The sequence below is a fragment of the Vidua macroura genome, chromosome 7 (genome assembly GCF_024509145.1).
Source record: "Vidua macroura isolate BioBank_ID:100142 chromosome 7, ASM2450914v1, whole genome shotgun sequence".
NCBI classification, from domain to species: domain Eukaryota; kingdom Metazoa; phylum Chordata; class Aves; order Passeriformes; family Viduidae; genus Vidua; species Vidua macroura.
In genome coordinates this window covers 4,239,275-4,259,728 of record NC_071577.1, presented here as the reverse complement: position 1 = coordinate 4,259,728, position 20,454 = coordinate 4,239,275, and the positions used below count along the sequence as shown (strand labels likewise).

At 49.8% G+C, this 20,454-nt stretch overlaps 1 protein-coding gene and 1 long non-coding RNA gene across 6 annotated transcripts in view; both read right to left on the bottom strand.

Moving 5' to 3' along the window:
- Positions 1 to 623: 623 nt before the first annotated feature.
- LOC128810159 (uncharacterized) lies at positions 624 to 2,101 on the bottom strand. Its single transcript, XR_008437961.1, has 3 exons — positions 2,004 to 2,101; positions 1,166 to 1,289; positions 624 to 730 (listed from the first exon to the last, which is right to left on the bottom strand). It is a non-coding gene; the product is annotated as an uncharacterized LOC128810159 (long non-coding RNA).
- An 841-nt stretch (positions 2,102 to 2,942) lies between these two features.
- Positions 2,943 to 20,454, bottom strand: part of ACKR3 (atypical chemokine receptor 3) — a 43,813-nt gene continuing 26,301 nt past the window's right edge. For 3 of the 5 annotated variants that reach the window (XM_053982498.1, XM_053982496.1, XM_053982497.1), the window contains one exon: positions 2,943 to 4,530. In XM_053982498.1, coding sequence (XP_053838473.1) covers positions 3,409 to 4,503 — 1,095 coding nt within the window. In that variant the 5' untranslated portion in view covers positions 4,504 to 4,530 and the 3' untranslated portion in view covers positions 2,943 to 3,408. Of the gene's footprint in view, positions 4,531 to 6,814; positions 7,116 to 8,198; positions 8,275 to 20,454 lie in introns of those variants that run through there. The other 2 variants (XM_053982495.1, XM_053982499.1) reach the window with 2 other exon arrangements.

Here is a 20,454-nt window from a genome sequence, read left to right as displayed (position 1 = left end):
CTTTCTATGGAAGAAGAGAAATAAAGCCTTTCTCACGGAGCAGATGTATTTTTATTTGCTCAGTGCCTGCCTCTGAGGCACGTGGAAATGCTTTACCAGAAAGCCCAAGAGTTAAGCAGGAGAACTCGCTCCAGGTTATGGATTATGTTTGATTTGTGCTCATTTTTCCAGCCAAGACTTAACGCTGTGAATTTGGCCCTCTGGAAAAGGTAAGATCTGAATCCCCATGGACACCTGTAGCTGTCAGAGGAGCAAGGGAGATCCCCAGGCACAGCAAGCCACAAAGCCACAGCAGGGAGGAGCAGGGACCCTTCCTAAAACAGAACCACAGAATCATTTTGATGGTCTGGGAGGTCTTTTCAAAGAGCAGCCTATGATTATTCCCCACTTGTCACCCAGCCCAGAGCACCGAGTGCCATGTCCAGTCTTTTCTTGAACACCTCCATCACTCCCCTGGGCAGCCCCTTCCAGTGCTTAACAACCTTTTCCATGAAGAAATTCTTCCTGAACTCCCCAAGTTCCAGGCTCGGGACATTTGGCCAAACAAAGTGACAGCAGCCATCACATCAATCACTCTAAGTCACAGTCACATCTCAGAAGACACCTATTTTCACTCACCTGCTATCTGCTGATAAATTCCCTCATTTCAGTCTCCAAGGAGTCCAGATCCACACTTTGGTCTCAGTGCAAACACCAGCTGGGGTATTGTGTCACACAGGAGAAACGCTTCCTAGAACACAGGAATTTTAGCTATTACACCCCTGCCAGTTTGATTTTTGAGAATTTTGACCGTGAAACCAGAGTCCTAATGAGAAATACACAATTACAAACTCCATCGCTCCTGTTCCTCTTGGCTGTTCTGCCCTCCACCCATTTCCCATCCTCTGCCCACTACCACAGAGTTGTGGGACCCTGGGTCCACTCAGCAGTGCCAATCCCTGGAGAGGACAGTGTTCCCACTTCCCAAACTGCTGGTGTGGGGGGTGCTGCCTCCCAGCTCCACTTGTCCTTTCGAGGGACAAGGTGAGTCCTCAGCTCCAGGTTTTCCCATCAAGGAGCTGGAAAGGATCCATGTGTGCACAGTACTGACAGCAAGGGTCCTGACCTTTCCCTGCTCCCTGTCTGACCCTGCTTTTGGAAAAGGCACCATCACACCACGATTCACCTCCCCAAGGAAGAGGCCTGGAGACTTTATCAGTGTGGTTTAAGCAGCAGGTCTGCAGGATTTCCCCAGCACTCAGCACCACCCGGGCTCTGTGCAGGGCTGACGCCGCTCTGTGAATACCAAACTGCAGAGGGAAAGAAAAAAAAAAAGAAATTCTGTGAATTTCTGCCAGCATAAAGCTACAGCACCACGTGAGAACAACCCACTGCCTGAGAGGGAACCTGAACTGAAACAGTTCTGCTGCTCTAAGATGAGCAACACCCTGCAGGGGGACAGGAGCAGGATGCCAGAGCTGTATCCAGCACCTTGGGGAGGACACACAGCTGCACACAGAGATGCTGAGGGAAGGGAAGCAATGCCCAGCTAAACCAGGAGATTAATTTCTCAGCATTAACTCACTTCAAGTGTCAGCATGAGTGAGAACTTTCCTTGCAGCTCAGCAGCAGCTTAAGGTTAACAGGAAACTCAAAATACCCACAGTGCACAAGAAGCATCAGCACAAAAAGCTACGCCTGCTCTCCATCCTGACAGCTTCTCTGCAACCAGAAATCCTTTTTCTTTTGGGATTTCTCCCCATTTGGGAATGGACTGGTGCTTTTTTAGCAACACCAGTACAAGGAGGGGATGGCAGACTTAACATCTGTTTTTACAGGATGACCTTTGAGGAGGCAGTAATGGAACACGTAGAAAGAAACAAAATACACTCGTTCCCAAATTGTTCGGCTGCTGGGATCACAGAGGGATGAGGACATGCATGGATTGAACAGGAATTTAAGTGTAGCACTGCCCTGGAGCAGCAAACACGGCTGGGAGACATCACTGATGTGACATTAAATACCTTGTCCTGAGGTGAACACCATGATTCAAGTCCTTTGCTGGCTTAAAGCTCCACTTGAGGCATCCCACAGCGCCTGGATCCTGCCCCACTTGGACACTACGGCACTGCAAATCCCCAACAAAGGGAAGAGGAGATAAAAAGGGATTTAGTGCTGTCAGGACTGCTAACCCCCAATTCCATCGCCAGCAAAAACCACCGAGGGCTGAACCTGGATTAGTCCAAATATCCGCTCCATCTGCACACTTCCGTATTTTCCTTCCCTGTGTTTATTTCTAAGCTACAAACACAGCTTTTCATCATTCCTAGCAGCTTTTACCTCATAAATCCATCACTTTTACCTTCCCCACCAGCACAGACCCATTCCTCCCACCCCTTCCCTGCTCACCATGCTCCAGTGCCATCTCCCATTCCTCCATCAGTTCTTTCTGGCCACCAAACACCAGAAAACTCTGACTGACCTGTCTGTTCCTGCACCAAAGGACTGAGGTGGCCTTGAGATTCCTCCTTTTTGACTTTTTTTTTTTAACCTGAGGAGAAGGCTGGCAAGTCAAACCACTGGTAGGCACAGGTTTTGGTTTTTTTTTCCTCAGATCTTTATTTTACAAAAATAACTTACAAATAGCGACAACTCTCAGCAGTAAGATCACTCACTCTGTGCAGGAGGATACAGCCTGGTGAAGCAGGGGTGTAGGAGTTAAGGACTCTGACAATAATGTTAATTTTAACATGATGGCAGCTATATTACACTACATATATTTCATGCTCCAGCATGTGGGTGTGACACCACATAAAGCCATGGTCCATAAAGTGTGCCAGCCAGGGAGGATGCTCCCAAGAGATCATTTCCATCCTATTTATCAGCATCCTCTTGGAGCTAAACGGCCACCTAACACTCAGACTACAGCACTCTGGATACACTCATCAGCAATATACTTCAAATACATGATAAAAATATATTTAACTTTCAAATACACTTGTATAAGGTACACCAAGAGGCAGAAAATAAAGTCTCGAGCTTTTAAATACAACACACTATATATATAAACATATACAAGGAGACAAGAGGGAATCAAGACGTGGAAGGAGAAGCTTATCCGTGTTATCTATGGTACACAATGGCTTTGTCTGCTAGGAAGTCGTTTCCATTTGCATAGCGTTGTTGAGGAGTCCACACTGGGCTAGGAGGAGAAAAGGTTTTCATTTTGGTACCACTTCCACTTTGCAACTGATCCTACTCTTAAATTACACTTTGTCCTCTCTCTTTTGTAGGCTGGAATTCACGCCGCGTTCGTAACACGCACATTGAAAGGAAGGGGTCAAAAAAAAAAAAAACCAACAAACCGTAACACACACAAAAAAACACATCAGGTCAGACAGTCAAGGAAGTTTCTTTCTGGGGTTGCAGTCATTTGGCATTTTGCTCCAGAGCTGAGTATTCTGCTTCTGACACTCTGGAGGCGTCAATGAGTTTAGTGAGGCCAGTTTTGGCAGAGTACTTGAAAATAAAGGCTTTCATGAGCTCGTATCTGTAGTTGCGGTTGATGAAGCTGTACAGGATGGGGTTGACGCAGCAGTGGACTAGGGAGAAACACTGAGTGATGTGGAGGGTGGCGTAGAGGAAGTTCTCCATCTGGCAGCTGAAGGGGATGAAATGAAGGCTGTAGAAGATGTCCAGCAGGACAGCCACATGGTAGGGCAGCCAGCACACCAGGAACACCACGACATAGGAGAAGATGATCTTCCCGTTGCTCTTCCGCTCCTGGTCGCTGGAGGTGGAGATGCTCTTGGCCAGGAGGAAATAAAACACGGCGATGATGGGAAAGGGGATGAGGAAGCCCAGCACCACGGAGATGAGCTCCATGCCAATCAACCACTCCTTGAAGCTCTCTTCGGGGTAAACGGGCCTGCAGTAGGTCTCGTTGTTGGAGGAGACCGTCTTGAGGTAATAGGTGTCCGGGAGGGACGCGGAGAAGGCCAGGAGCCACACCAGGATGCAGATGCAGCGGCGGATGATCTTCTTCTTGCGGCTGCTGGAGTTGGTGAAATAGGCGACCGAGAGGTAGCGGTCCACGCTCATGCACGCCAGGAAGAAGATGCTGCTGTACAAGTTGATGGAAAATATCAGGTGAGTTATCTTGCATGTGATTTCCCCCATGTGCCACTGGTTGTGCTGGACGAGCGAGACGACCCACACAGGCAGGGTGATCACGACGCACAGGTCGGCGATGGCCAGGTTGAAGATGTACAGGTGGGTTTCATAGCCGGTCATTTTGGCCTGGAGGTTGACCCACACCACCACCGAGTTGGCCACCAGGCCTATGACGAAGATGAAGATGTAGAAGAAGGACAGGGTGTAGAGCAGGGCGCTCTTGTTGAGCGTGCCGGGGCATGTTGTCGCATCCACCGTGATGCACTCGCCGTTGTTGCACGTCCAGTTGATCTCCGTCAAGTTGGCCGTCTCCAGGAAATCCAGGATGGAAGTCAAGTCAAGCGCGCTCATGGTCGCTCAGACTGGAACTCAGATGACCTAAAGGCAAAACAGGATTGAAAGAAATGACGTAAATTACGGAGCTATTTCTGCTGCCGTGTCACACCGGGACGCGCCGCTTCAGTAACATCCTGCTCTTGCCAGGCACCTTCCATTAAAGCACTCCATGGAGTAAAACAACCAAGACACTTAGCAAAACTCATCTGCTTGACAAAAGAGGAGCAGCATTAGGTTTTGTGTGATTTTTCCTTCTCTTCCAGCTCACATCTGACATCATCAAGTTGGCTATCGTCCCCGGGTGTGAAATCTGCGAAGTACACTGTGGCCAAATAAATGTCAGGCGACTAAATCTGTCTCCTCTGGCATAAATGATGCTCCTATCGCTTTCAGCAGGGGAATCTTTGAGCCATTTTATCTGCACTCCCTCAAGCACAGTAGAATTGATCTGGCTGATACATGGTACCATAAAACATTTACCACAGGCTCTGGTCAGCATCTTGTCAAGTTGTACAGATGCATAAAGTAGAAGTGGGGAACTAAGGGGCTTTGTACTCCTATCCAAACTTAAATTCTGCTCTGTCCTCCCTTCCCCTCTTCCCTCAAACTCTATTCTACAAAGAATTCCCTGCATTTAACAATTATTAACACAGTGTATAGAAAAGAAAAAAAAGACTCGGAGCTTGACTGCTGAGAAGATCTGCTGGTCTTAAGTTTTCTTTTTAGAAGAATGCTTTGATTTCAAAACACTCCCCCATCATGGTTGGCTCCACAACTGCCTCCTTCCACCCTTTTGCTTTTCTACATCTACTTTTGCTGCCTCTTCAGCGCTTTCTTCTACCTGCAGGCAGTGGACAAAGCAACTTGTTAACTTCCTCACCAGCAGAAAGAAAAGGCCCTTAATGGCTCACACAAAACCCCAAGTGGGGCTGCTAATTGCCCTCGTGCTTTTGGGGAGGTATAAAAATGCTGTCCCCCTCCCTGGGACCCTCAGTACGACCCACAGCCCCAGGCCTGTGCCCACCACGCTTTGGCCAGGCCAGTTTTGGAGCGGATGATCCAGCCTGGGACATGCTAAAATAAAGCTGCAGAGGTGGGTTTGCAAGGGATGGATCCTTGTTCCCTCATGGCTTCACCTGAGCTGGAGCCATCAGCTCAGCCAGCCCACCCATGGACACATCCAGCATCCCCAACAATGGTCACCTTGCTCTTCCCTGTGACTACAGCCCCAGAAGGAAAGGGACCAGCCTGGGGCAAAGCCAGTGTGGCCAAGTGACCAGAGAGCAACAGGGGATCTCCAAATATCCCTGACCCCACCACAGGATCTCTTGGTGGGGTTTCCAGGAGCACAGAGGGGAGGTAAGCTGGAAAAAACTCGGATGTGTTGAATACCCTCTTCTCACCCCCTCTCCCCAAAATGGGACCTTGGTTGAAACAGCACTTCTCCTTCTGCATAATCGGCTCTTCCCAAAGCTCCCACCCTCCTGCCTGTCAGGGACAGAGGCTACGGAAGAGAAGGGAGATAAGGGGGGAGATTACCCGAGAGGACTCAAGGCACTATTGTCCCAACAGAGGGGAAGCTGGTGGCACTAACAATGAGGGGGGCCCTGCACACATTCAGGGGAGATCAAATCTCTCCACAAACAGGCCCAAATTGGCCCCGTGAGGAGATCTGGTCTATGGCTTTCATCCTGCTGGCCTGATGAAAGACGGAGCCGAGATTCGAACCAAATTAAGCACGGATTTTGCTAAAGCACTGGCTAAATAGGGAGCTGAGCCCGTGGCAGCTCTCCACCCTGGGAGAGCCGATCCTGTGCTCATCTCGGGAAAGCAGAGAGTGATTTAACTCACACTATGCAGGGCAGAAGGGCTGATCCACCCCCCAGAGCTGCCAGCACCACCCTGGTGCTGCAGGCAGCAGGGTGGATGCACCCCCTGGATGTTCACTTCATCCCAGGGCTCCAAGTGGGACAGAGGGATGGGGCTCCATCCATCTTTCCGACCCTCTCACACACAGGAGATGCGGCACCATCCCCAAGTCCCTGTACTTCAAAATTCAGCAGCAATTAAAGCAAACTCCCTAAAAGCCACAAAAACTTCCAGCCCCATGGTAAAGGCCACCGGCTCCTGCTGGTGTTTGGGAGCAGGAAGGGGAGCACTACCCCACTACCCCCCTGACACCCCACAGAAGTAGCATGGGTGGGCCTGGGCTTCTCTGGAAAGGCACGTGGTCTAAAACAAGAGGAACAGGCTCACTCCACATCCCAAGACCCCAATTCAGGACAGGACTGTGACCACCCAGCACCAGCAAGCCTCCAGCACATACCTCACGGAGAAGAAACTCAAAGCTTGCTGAGGGGTGTCAGATTCCGCCAGAGAGGCAGCAGCAGGGCAGCAGAGAGCCCTTGAAGCTGGGGATACCACGGCCACCACAATCGCAGCTGCTGGCTCAGAGCCACCCTGGGGACGTTAGGGAGCACGAAGGATGCTCAGCCCGATCCCAGCCCACGGCTGCTGCACACACGTGCATCCATCTGCCTGCGCCTTTCGCATCCCCAGCGCGGCAATAAAAACCCGAAACCGAGCCGGCCTCCCAGGCTCCAGGTCACGCCGGGGAGGAGGGCTGTGCTCACGGATTACAGCCCCACAAACCGGGCTGTAGTCTGGGATTAGCTGCTGTAACCTGAGCTCCGACTCCCACCCAGATTAGCTGGGAGGTACGGGGGGGACCCACCAGACAAACTCAATAAAGCCACTCCGTGCTCCTAAAAAAAACACCTTCAGCGCTCTCTGCAGACAGCACAGCATCCGAAAAACTCGTGAAGGAAGCTGGGACCGTAATTCGTGTCCACGACACTGCAAAACTCCTACAGGCCATCACCCCTTCACCCGGCAGGCACAAGTGCTGAGTCCAGTCGCTGCTAGTTTACAAGAGTTAGGACAAGAAGGAAAGGAGACGCACCCAAAATCCTACTCCAGACACCCAGAGCGGTCCCTGGAGCTGATGCAGCCTGCAGGATTGCACCCTCCCCATCCCACCTCCCGCCCAGGACCCTCTGCAGGCTGTGACAAAGTAAACAGGCACCAGCATCCCTGCCCAGGAGGGCAGCCCAGCGTCCAAGCCCTCAGCAATTTGGGGAGCTTCCCAGAGCATCCCACAGCCCGCTCCTGCCCGCACTCAGACCTGCCTCCCGACTGCTCAGGGGTGTGGGCAAACCGGCCTTTGCCCTTCCCGAATGGAGAAGGAAAGGAGCCACGCCAGGGAAAGTCAGGACCGCTGGGCGGGCTGTCACTCGCACAGCTTCAGCCCTGCCGTGCCCCGGCTCCTCAGCGTGAGGGGGCTGCCACCACCAGAGGACAGCCATGCCCGCAAGGGGCTTTGCGAGACCGAGCCCGGCACATTCAAACTCTCCGGCAGTTCCGAGCTGAAGAAACAAACAACAAGCGCAGGGGAAGGAACGGAGCCGAGGACCGCACCTGGGCGCGCAAGGGCACCCACAGGGGAGCCACAGGCGGCCGCTCCGAGCTGCCCCAGACCCTCCCGCCACGGGAAAGCCGGCTGGGGACAAGCCGGAGAGGCTCCCCCCACCCCGAGCGAGCCCAGAGGGGCGCGGGGGAGGCTGCGAGCGCTCAGGGGGAACCGGGCCGGCCGCGCCGTGACCCCTCACGGGTCCCGCAGCCCCGCGGGGCTCCCCCGGTGCCGCCCTTACCTCGGGGCCTGGCGGCAGCGCTGCCCGAGCGAGTGAGCACGGCCCCGCCGCCGCCGCCGCCTTATATCGGCCGTGAGGGGAGCCCGCCTCCCGGGGGCGGCTCCGGCGGCCCGGCTCGGATCGGCCCAGCCCCGGCACGGCCCCAAAGGGGTTCAGCCAGCCCCGGCACGGCCGGGGATCAGCTCAGCCCAGCCGCGGCACGGCCGGGGATCAGCTCAGCCCAGCCCCGGCACGGTCGGGGATCAGCTCAGCCCAGCCCCGGCTCGGCCCCGGCCCCGCCCGGGTCTCCGGGAACGGGAGCGAGGGGTGCGGGCACCCGGGGTAGGAGAGGGGTGATGCCGGCACTGAGGGAGAGATGAGGAGGGGAAGAAGGGAGGAGAAAGAGAGAGGGAAAAGACGGGGAAAGAGAGAAAATGAGGAGAGAAAGAAAGAGAAAGAGAGAGGGAAAAGCGGGGGAAAGAGAGAGGTGGAAGCCAGGGAAGGAGAGAAAAAGAACTAGAGAAAGGGAGAGGAAAAAGGGACATAAAAAGGAGAGGAGAGAAACAGAGAGGAAAAAGGAGAGAAGGAGAGAAAAAGAGAAGGAAAAAGGAGAGATAAAAGAGGGGGGAAAAAGAGGGCAAAGGAGAGCAAAAATAGAAGAAAATAGGAAGGACAAAAAGATAAATAAAGGGAGGGGAAAAAAAGGAGAGAAAAGGAAAGAGAAAGCAAAAGAAAAGAGAAAAAAAAGAAATGGAGGAAAAAAGAGGAAAAATGAGAAAAAGAGAGAGGGAAAGATGAAAATAGAAAAAGGAAAAATGAGAAAAGGAGAGGAAAGACAAAAGAGAAAAATGGAAAAAAGAGAAAAGAGAAGGAAGAAGAGAAGTAGAGAAAAGAGAAAGCAGAGAAAGAGGGGTAAAGAGAGAAAAAATGAAAAAAAAAAGGAAGGGTGAAAAAGAGAAAAAGAAAATGTGGGGAAAAATAAAAAAGGAGAGAAAATAAAAAGAGAAGAAGATGAGAAAAAATACAGAAGAAGAGAGGGGAGGGGAAAATAGATGAAAGAGAAAATAGAGGAAATGGGGAGAGCAAAAATATTTTAAAAGGTGAAAAAGCAGAAAAAATATGTAAGAGGAAAAAAAATTTCATCAGCATGTCTGTAGTTGTTTTCTATTTTCATTTGTTTCTTCCCTGCCACAATAAAGTATTGGGGTAGACAAGGTAAGGGGAGGCAGCAGATCCTCATCTCTGCTCCCTCCCAAGGGCATGAAAAACTAAGGCCAAGGAAAAGCAGCAAGAAGCCAGGGAGTCACTGAGTCCAAGTGAAAATCTCCTTCCTTGGGAATCAGAAAAAAAAAATAGAAACTTCCACAGACACTGAAGAGTTTGATCTGCAATCTTAGAAGAAGCTTAGATTAATGTAAAAATGCAATACACAGACATTAAGCAGGGAAACCATAAACTTGTATTTCTATAGTTGTAAATAAGAATATGCCTTAAGTGAGAAATTGTATGGATAAGATAGTGAAGGGTTATAATGTTCATTGTATAGAGTAACTAGGAGTTTAGAAGTTATGGTAGAAGCATATGTGTGTATGTGAGTTAGAAGCCCATTAGATAAAAGTATCCACAGTGCAGCAGAAATAAGTAAAAGCGATAGGTTAGAAAAGCAAAATAAACCCTGTGACAACTGTCTGTTAGTTTAGAAAGTTATATATTGTCTTGTAATGAAGAACTTGTGACTGCTCTTGAGCTATGGCTGACTGCTTGCTTGTTTACAATCTCACAGCCTCTGAGACTGATGTTAATCTGAGCAACGAATCGTTCTTAGCCCAAAAATTGTCCCATCCCTTTATTATAATAATTCTGAGGAAAAGGGGGGGTCAGGCAGGCTGGCTGTCCCAGGATTAGTTGTCCATCCACCTGCCCAGCCCTGCCAGCTGCCAGGGGTCCCCACCCGGCTGCTCCCAAAACACCAGGTGAGCTCAGCCCCCAAACCCTCCCCCTGAGCCCACACCGCCCTACAGCTGCTAAATCACCTCAGCAGGGCTGAGCCACTGCCCAGCCAGCACACGCAGCTCAGCTGACACCTTTGAACCACGACTTTTTAAAAGATACAGGGCTAAAGTTTAGCCCTTGAACCTGCCCCCAGAAAGCACGTATTTGGTTTCCCAAAAAACCACGTTATCCTATATCCACAGGCAATTAACAGGACAAGGAGGAATGGCTTCAAGCTGAGAGTAGGTTTAGATGGGATATTGGGGAAAAAATCTTCCCTGGGAGGGTGATGAGGCCCTGGCACAGAAAAGCTGTGGCTGCCCCATCCCTGGAAGTGTTCCAGACCAGGCTGGATGGGGCTTGGAGCAACGTGGGATATTGGAAGGTGTCCCTGCCCATGGCAGGGGGTGGCACTGGATGGGCTTTGGGGTCCTTTCTGGTTTGGGTGCCAGGGAACAAGAACAGAGGGATGAGTCTCCCACCATCCCATGGATGGAAAGGGTGGGATGTAAAGTGTCTCATCTCCCTTCCTGACCCCTGCTCTCCCTGGGTGAGGTCTTCCCAACTTCACAGCTGTTGGTGAGCAAAGTGTTTCATCATCTGCTTGAATTCTGAGTGCTTGCCCAAGTCCATGGATGTCGGTGGGATTGAAGCATGGTGATGTCAGAGAGCAACAGGATTAGGTTTAAAAATAAGCAGGGATGGAAGAACTTGGCTAAATCAGGCTCTGAAAATCCTAGGGAAAAAAAAAACAAAAAAAACCAAAAAAAAAAACAAAACCAAAACTAAAGGCACTCTAGCGGCACTCTAGAGTGCCTTGGCCAAAAAAGCAAGTGCAGTGGTTTTGCCTTACTTGGTGTGTCAGAAAATAACATCAAAAAGTGAAAAGTCTTCCACAGCTCTTCAAAAATAACAGCCAGCACCTGGAACCTCAAAGCTGCTGGAAGTCCAGGAGTCACAGGCAACCTTCCCTCTCCTGCATTTTGCCAAGGGCAGAGCCCTCGCCGCCCTCTCCAGGTTCCTCCTGTCAGGTGTCATTTTATAGGGAGCACGCTCCTCACAGGAGAGCCAGGGCCAATTCCCTTTTAGCTACAAAACCTAGATTTTGCTTGGTGTTCAGGCATTAAAAATCTGCACAATACAAAACCACCTCCCTAGAACACAGCAAGCAGAGCTGGGAACCTCAGATCAAATCAGCAGAAGGTCAAGGTGCTTGCCATGATTAATTGGTGTCTGCCGCCAGTCCAAGCAGGTGATCCAAGAGATGTGATTGCAGATTGCAGTTGCTGTGGCCAGCAACTCCTTGGAGATGCAGCTGTCCAGGTGATCCATCACTCACTGAAATGAGACAAGCTGGGAGAACTGGGATTGTTCAGCCTGGAAAACAGAATGTTCTGGGGAGACCTTAAAGCACCTTCCAGTGCCTGAAGGGGTTCCAAGAGTGCTGAAGAAGGACTCTGGATAAGGGGAAATAGCTTCCAACTGCCAGAGGGTGGGGTTAGATGGAAGAAATCCTTCCCTGTGAGGGTGGGAAGGCCCTGGCACAGGGTGGCTGCCCCTGGATCCCTACAAATGTCCAAGGCCAGGTTGGACGGGGCTTGGAGCAACCTGGGCTAGTGGAAGGTGTCCCTGCCCATGGCATGGGTGGAATGGAATGATCTTCAAGCTCCCTTCCAACCCAAAGCATGTTATGACTTAGGAAAGCAAAGCTCTGCAGTTTTCATCCTGTTATGGAGGAGTCTGTGGCAACATGTCGGTGTCAGACAAAATGCAGCACTGAGAGCCAGACCATTATTTAACTGCTTTGGTTTGCATTTATATTTTGTTTAACTGCCTGAACTACAGCAGTATGTTCTTTTTTCTCCAAAAGCACAAGTTTTTACTAATGGGGGTAGGGGAGATAAAAAATCCTGAATCTCTCACAGCCTTTCCCTATTGACTTTGGGAACACAGGCTGAAAGCACCCTCCCTTTCTCTTAAGGCTTCCCTTTCCAGCTGTGAGGCAGATGGAAGCTGACACCCAGCTCTGCCTACTCAAATCAACAGAGAAATTAAAAACAAAAAGTGAAAAACTCCAGTTGGAAGCTTTGAGTGCTGAGAAGACACAGGTTTGGGAATGAGAGAGAAGGCCAAGAAGGCAAAGTGCAGATTGTATCGGGTGGGGGAGCATTTTGATTGCACAGCAAGTATCAGAATGGGACAAAGGGAAACATTTCTCCAGTTGCACAAGAGTCGGTTTGCGTGCAGCAGGAGCGAGGTGGGAGCAGCCTCACGCACACACAGAGAACAGTGCCAGGAGCTCAAACACCCACCCAGCCACGCCACAGCCCGGCACAGCCCTGGAGGAAGGCAGGCTGTGATCCTTGAAGTGTCTGAAGGGGAAGCCGAGCTTCCTGCGGGATGAACAGGCAGTGCCCGCTTCCTCCCTCTGCCAAGACAGCCAACCCTGTGTCCTGTCCCAGTCGTGTTCCTCGCTGCATCGCCGGGATGGTGGATGGAGGATGGATGGATGGATGGATGGATGGATGGATGGATGGATGGATGGATGGATGGATGGATGGATGGAGGAACGAGCCCCTGCGCTAACAGAAGGAATAAACAGATGACTGCATCAGGAGTCACCTCTGAAATGGCAGCAGAAAGGAAACGAGCGGCGCATTTCCAGCAGGCAGCGGCTGCAGTGCTGCCCGGCTTCACTTCCCCCAGCAGCAGGGAACAATCAGGTCATTTAATGCCAAGCCCTGCCTCCAGCAGCGTCAGCAGCCTCAGGGAAGCCCCAGGGCTGCTCTCCTGTCCAGCTCTGTCCTGTCCTGTCGGGTCTGGAACAGACGCACGATGAGGAAGAGAGCAGGGAGAAGCAGGCTCGCACTGCAGGGCAGGAAAGGTTCTCGTGCTCACAGGCAGCTCCAGGAAACCAGAATCCTCCTCTGCACAAGGATGGAGCGAGTCAGAGGTGCCCCGAGCTGAGGAAACTGCTCAGGGGGTGGGACAGCCAGTGCTAGAGAAACTGTGGCAGAAAAAAACTGACCTCTTAGAAGTGGAGAAAGAAGGAAGAGAAGTGCACGGAGAGGCTGCCAGGGCAACCACAGCTCCTGCTTCCCCTAGCCTAGCCTAAACCACTAAACCAAGCAATAAAGGAGAAATCACAGCTCAGGACTTCCCTTCCTCCTCCACAGCACCCACCTGTTAGTTCAAAGGTTCATGAGATATTATATTTTTATTGCAAAAAGCCACTCGTGGGCTGGTTTCCATCTCTGCTGCAGCTCCAAGACTGCATTTTCAGCTTCAGCACCACAGCAGTAAGGACCAAACTGAAGAGGAAGATTTTCCAGCATAAAGCTGAACTTCTTGGGCTGTCACAGGCCTCCAGCATCTGTGGTTCGAGGCAGCACAAGCTGAAAGCTTTGTGAAAAGCTGGGAGGGATCTGTGTTTTCCAGGCCCTGTCCGGCGCGGGGACGCTGCCGTCAGCTCTCGCTTCCTGACAAGTGACGGTGAGCAGCTCTGATTCAGAGAGACAACCCAAAGCACACAGTGCTTCACGTGGCCTTCTTCAGCTGGGCCACCCAGGCTTTTAACCATTCTCTGGCTTTGTCCACCCAAAGACACAATCACGGAGTCATTTAGGATGGAAAATGCTTCTGAGATCATCGAGTCCAACCTGTGACCGATCCCCACCTTGTCACTCTGAGCACTGAGTGCCACATCCAAGCATTCCTTGGACAGCCCCAGGGATGAAGGAGAGAGATGCAGCAGGAGAAAGGTTTAAGGTTTCATTCACCTGCATGGCAGGGCATTTTCTGTCAATCCCAGCAAGCTTTCCCAAAGCCAAGCAATAATACAGCAATTCCAGCAGGATCCACTGAGGAAAGAGCTGGCAGAGCAATCAATTTGCTATTTTCAATGCAATGAGAGCTTTCAGGAGAAATCAATTGGTGGTGGAACTAGGAATATGACCTGTGTAGCCAGTAATTATAGAAGATAGGTCTCCCCTTCACAGTTCATTTCCATCTTACCCTTTCCACTAAATAAAGGTGTTACCCATGGATGTTATTTGCCGCTTCTTAATCTGCTGTCAGAGACATTACTGCCATTTATTTGAGAGCGTGCCAGAATGTGACCATGAGGAGGATAACATCAAACCCTGAGCCAGAAATCCTGCCTGGAGCAGCTAAGCAGGCAGCAAACAAGATTTTTTTCAGAGACACTGATTTTTACATAAACATTATTCCAAAACTTCTCCTGTCCTCACAGCACACTCTCAGATTAGCAGTGAGACGTGAACATGGCAAGGGTAGGTTTTGACAGGAGCCATGCTATGGAAATCTGCATCAGCAGCAAGTGGCAAGCTGGGGACAGAGAGAAGAAAGCAAGGAGCTGGAATTAGGATGATGGGATCCCCTCCCACCTTTGTTTGCTTCCATGGGAAAGAGCCCTGCTGGGTGTAAAACAACTAAATGTTACAGGCCGGTAAGAAATAAAAAATTCATTAAATCGTAAATCTTTTGGAAAGGGGATCTACTGGGGAGATTATATTCACTTCTCATGGACATATTAATTCAACGGTGGCATATCATATTGTTCTCTGCAGGGGAAAAAAGACATATTGTTTTAAAGTCTGATATTTAGAGCGGTCCTTGAGGAAGGAAAGCAAATATAATCTTGGCAAGGAAAACCGAATGCATGAGCACCGAGGAAGGGACATTAAACGCAGGGCCCAAGTCCCAGCTGCTGAAAGTCAGCGTGGTTTGACTGCAGTTCTTGGAGCTGAGCCCGTGCATGGGAGCTGAGAGTGTAGGTCACCTCCATTTAGCCACAACTCCTTGAAAATGTTAAGTATGTGAACACAAAGGGTAATTTTTTTACTGTGAACAGTCACTGTTTGCCCACCAGCAAACAGGTGAGAAGACAAAGACATTACAGCTGCTTTCATTTGACGTTTGGTGTTTGGGAACTGTCTGGTCATCTCCTTCTGGATTGCTTCTGGCTCAGCAGGGGAAATTGCCAAGCTCTCCTGGCTCTCAGTCCAGCCAGACACTCAGGATTTGAGGAGAGCTCAGTAGCCACCTGCAGAACATGGGCTCTCCAAAGCCCTGCTCCAGCTGCTTCCCAGCCTAGGCTTCCTACATGCCTGGGCTCCATTCTCCAGGAGGCTCCAGTGGCACGTGTCAGATGCTCCTGCTGCAGAGCCAGCCCCATCTCCTGCCTAAATTGCCTCATATGGAGGCAAATAAAGCTCTGCCTCCCTGGAGAGACCTCTCCTGGCAGACACCTTGCACACAGCGAGGTCTCCTCACGGAGGCTGCTTCCACAGTGTGGGGTGGGACTGGCTGCAGGCCCCCTTCCACAGGTACGGTCACACTCCACCTTTGGCTTCCCACCTGTCTCCTGATCACACAAATCTTGTGTTCCTCTGAAAGAGGAACATCCCTGCTCCCTTTTTTCCTCCCTGCCTGTCTCCTGGAGTGTATCTTTCCTCAGGAGAAACCTGTGGATTGTAAAAATAACACCTCAGGGAATAGCTACAGGAAGGTTTTCAGCAGACACACAACTCAGTGTACAGAAACTGCTCGTGCCCATGGCCTTCCCCCTGTGCTAACTCACCATCCAAAGGAGTTTATTCCAGGGGAGCAAGGGGAGAGCACAGCTTAAGCTCCCCACACAAGATAACAGGGACCGCTGAGCGGCTCTTGCGCCATAAAACAATCGGTGCCTGTTTGACCCTGTCACACTCTCAGCCAGCTCAGGCACAGATAACCCAACCTGAGCCACCAGAAAAGATGGGATTTGCTTATCACTCAGACTGCATAGACCACTCTGCCCAGGAGAGCTCACACATACAAGCTCCTGCAGGACTTCCAGCTCTCCTTCCCTTGGCCTGGCTCTCTCACTGACAGCTTTCCCAGCATCCATCCCAACGAGGTGTGAAATTTGAAGCGCCACCAAAGTGCACACGGGGCTGTTCCTGGGTAATTACATGAGGAGATAAAGTAAAAAAAGGGCTGATGAAACATTAACACGAGCAGGCAGAACAACAAAGGCAGTGCACCCGAACCACAAAGACTCTTAATGCAGCATTAAGTCAGCTGGACCTCAGTTGTGTATTTGCCATGTGGATTCAATACCTCCTTGAGATGGAAAACAGGAATAAGGCCCCATTTTTTTTTCCACACCTGGGCCAGGCTCCTCGTTGAAACAGGCAGTTGATACCAGCCAAACACTTGGACATTTAATTTCTGTTGCTGAGGTCCGGAGCAATGGCTTTAGGTTCAAGGCACACTGGCAGCAGCTCATAGCCCAAAACCATAGGAAGCCAGAGAGTTTTTAAACTACTCAAATTATCCAATGTGAGCATGAGAAGGAGGCAATGTGGGCTTTAGCTTCTGTCCAGGGCCCCTGGAAACTTAATCCTAGATGATTACACCATTTCTTTTCTTTTTTTTTTTTTTTTTTTCACAGAAGAAATAAACAGTCTTTTGTACCAAACATAAGGCTGCCTTATTTTGAAGGAAGATTTATCACCCAGGCTAAATCCATGAGTTCATTCTGGTTTTGTCCCAAATCTTCAAAGCAGTGTTTTACATTTCATGACACAGTATCAGCTGGTTCTGCCTCTGTGCCAGGCAGTCCCCAAAAGACATGCCACTTTTCCTTATAAAAAATAATAAAAGAATGCAGACCATCTCATCAGTTGCTTAAAGCCTGCACAGCAAATTCCACACAGGCACGTTAGAGCCATGCAAACACATCCGTAAGGACTGGCTTCCCTGCAGACCACAAACACCAGCAGTGTGTTGGGGCTTGGAGCGACCTGGTCTAGTCAAAGATGTCACTGCTTATGGCCAGGGGGTGGAACAAGATGAGCTTTAAGGTCCCTTCTCATCCTGGGATTCTGTGGTGACCCTGCTCAGTGAAGGGAAGTGACTGATGGGTGACAAAATCTGCTGAAATAAGGATTGCTCAGTGCCTTCCCTGCACCAACAGGGGCTCTGTTGTACTGAGCTGAAACCTTGAACTCATTACAATGTCACTCTGTCTCTGGATCCTATATCCTGTGGGGGAATCTTCTGGGAATGTATTTTGGTTCAGACTTGGGTCAAGGAGAGTTGACTTGACCTGAAAATAAATCCAGGCGATCTCGAGCTGAAGAGCCATTGACTACTGTTTGCAATACAATAAAGTGAGCAGATCAAACTCGGCTGAAAGCCAGGCTTAACATAAATCCAGGCAAAAAGGGGAACAAGAAGATTCATTCACCACCACGACAAAGGGGACTTTTTTTACATTGGCACAGTTCAGAGCAGCGACTGAAAAGCGCTTCCCAGGCAGCATTTTTAGTGTCCCATATGGTGTGTGCTGTTTAGCTGTGCTGGTATCTCCAACAGACTGGCAGCAAGATAAGAGTTACACCACTTGGATGTGTGTGAAAAAGAGGTTGTGGGATTTTATTTTTTTTTTTTTTTAACCATTTTTAACGTCACTAGCAGGAGTTCCTCTGCTTGCACACAGGGCAGCTTTTGTGAGAGGTATTTTATATGGATCCCCAAGGAAGGGTCTCAGTGGCTGGGCTCTGAGCTCTATTGTGTGCACGTGTGTGTAATAACTCTCTGCAGCTTTTGGTTTGCAGTCCAGGTTGTACTCACTGCAGCTCCAGCATGAAATATTCTCCAGGCTCTCTCTACCACTACCTTCACTGAAGCTAGCCTCTCTCCTCTTCCAGGAGCTGTCAAAATGTTTGTTGGATAAAGCAAGTTTTGATCCAGCTGATAATTCCCAGATCCCTACCCACACTGCAATACATCCTCAGAAAAAGTGGACAGCCCCCCCAGCTCTCCTCCTTCCCAGGGCTCAGCTCCAGAAGCAGCAGATTGGTCCACCAGCTCTTTGCCCACAACACAAACCCCACTCAGCACATTTTCCAGCTCCTCAACGAGGCTGGTTGTCCAGCAACCACTCAGGAGGATCCTCTGCCCAGCCAGCAGCCCAAGCACAATAATTTGGCCATTTTCCCAGAGTTCCAGCTTCACCAGCAAAGCTGTCCCACCAGGATCTAATGAACACATCCTCCAGAACAAGCTGTGGGTGACAACAACATCTAGTGATGCTTGGACATCACCTTTTTCTGTCCCTGCTAAGCCTCCTCAGAGTTCTCCTAGCCCAAGCTTTTACACATTTCCAAGCTAGAGCAGCTGGTTCATCTCTGGATAAATATCAAACGGAGTTTAGTCCTTCTGCTGGCATTCATTATCCACTCCATTTTACAATAAGGAGCTGGTCAAATCCCTGCAGCCTTCCCAGACAGAACCAGCCAGGGTAGCTGCTTTCAGGAGATGAAGGCAGCCTCTGTGGGAAGACACGGGTGCCAGATTCCTCATTTGAGTGCAACTATTTCTAAACACTCAGCTCAGGGAAAGCTGCATATTTATTTTTTTTTATTGCATTAAAACCCATTTTATTAACCAACTGGTACTTTAATGTGGATGATGCCTTTGTTTATAAAATAAATTATGCTGTTTCCTCGCATCTCCCACTGTGATTGCATGATTCCTGGTCAGATTGTATAATGTTTGATCTAAGAATGTATAAACTCCACTAAACAAAGCTGCAATAGAAAGCTAAATAATAAGTCGAGACTCCAACCTCTCTCAGGGAAAAAAAAAAGGTGAGTTTGACAAAGTAACATGCTGAGAGAGCCTGGGAATCTTTCTGATGGAATAAAGTATTTTAAGAGGGACTGAATATTCCAACTCAGCATTTCCCATCTGCATCTTCTAAAAGTGACAGAAACTTCACCCCTGACACAAGCAAAATCTTCACAAATTGGGATTTCTTTTACAACTGTGTGAAAATTAACACTTTCACTTGCAATTAGCAGCATCACAGCCCTGCTCACACTTTTGCTGCAGAAACAAGCTGCACATGAATATTCACAGCCAGGCAATGCCATCTCGAAGAAACCAGTGCTGGGAAGGGCTTTACCTGTCTCTCCTTCAGACAGAGGAAAGGCACACATCAGTCCCTCCACAGGGGCTTTGCAGGTAGTTGTCACTGCTCATCTTGGAGAGCTCTGGGACAATCATGGAATGGTTGGAAGGGACCATAAAGCCCATCCAGTGCCACCCTCTGTCATGGGCAGGGACACCTTCCACTAGCCCAGGGTGCTCCAAGCCCTATCCAAGCTGGCCTTGGGCACTTCCAGGGATCAGGGGGCAGGCACAGCTGCTCCAGGCACCCTGTGCCAGGGTCTGCCCACCCTCACAGGGAACAATTCCATCCCAATATCCCATCTAACCCTGCCCTCTGGCAGTAGGAAGCCATTCCTCCTTGTCCTGTCCTAAATGTCCTTGTAAAATCACTTCTCACCTGAGAAGAATTTGCTCTGCTGAGGCAGGTCTAGGCATTATGCATGTGGAAACTCAAGTATTTTTTAATGGACACATCTTTCCTTCCCAAAAAATACCCATCATCACAGTAGCTGAATTTCTCAATCCCTCTGTGTTTCTTTTCAGGACCATCTTAACACTCCTTTTTGTAAGTCAGCTCCACTTAGAACAGCAAAAACATGAGCAAAACCAGCCCCGGAGATTTTCCAGCCATCAGGAGAGGTCCCAGCAAAGAGAAGACCTGCCCAGTCTTTATCCACCACCTGCCCCTTCTCTGCTCAGGTGCCAAGTGCATTGCAGTCACAGTATGAGAGTCCTTTCTGCACAGCTCACACCACTAAAACCAGCTGGAAAAGAGAGAGAATTCTTGATTTTAATATCATAAGCTTGACATAAAGGGAGTTAAGCAGCTCTTTTTAATGTATCAGTCTTCAAAGTAAAGCTGTGGCTATTTCAACTCCATCTTTCCTGGACAGTGCAATAAAGCCTGAAGGAGCACAAGAAATGCAGGAAAGGGAAGGCATTAAGGAGAAGGAGGTGAGAAAAACTCCAGTACTGCCTCATGGATAGTCCCATTTCTAAGCTCACTGCTTGGGGCCAAGCAGTGGAAGCCAAAATTATGAACTCATTTACCAACGAGACCTGGAGCAGAAGCTCTGCCTAGAACTTTAAAAATCCAAGTGAAACGTCATTCCTTGGTGATGTTCCATCCTCAAGCCAGTCTGAAGTCATCCCCAGGATCTGATGGGTGGCGTTCCATGATGTCCCGAAGAGCCAGAGTCCACCCTGCTCCACCCTTTCCAGGAATGATGGGTCCATCCTCCTCTTTCTGCAGGACCTTCCCTTTCCAGGGCCTGCTCCAGCACCTTCCAGCTGCACCAAGGCACATAAGACAAAGAAAGTG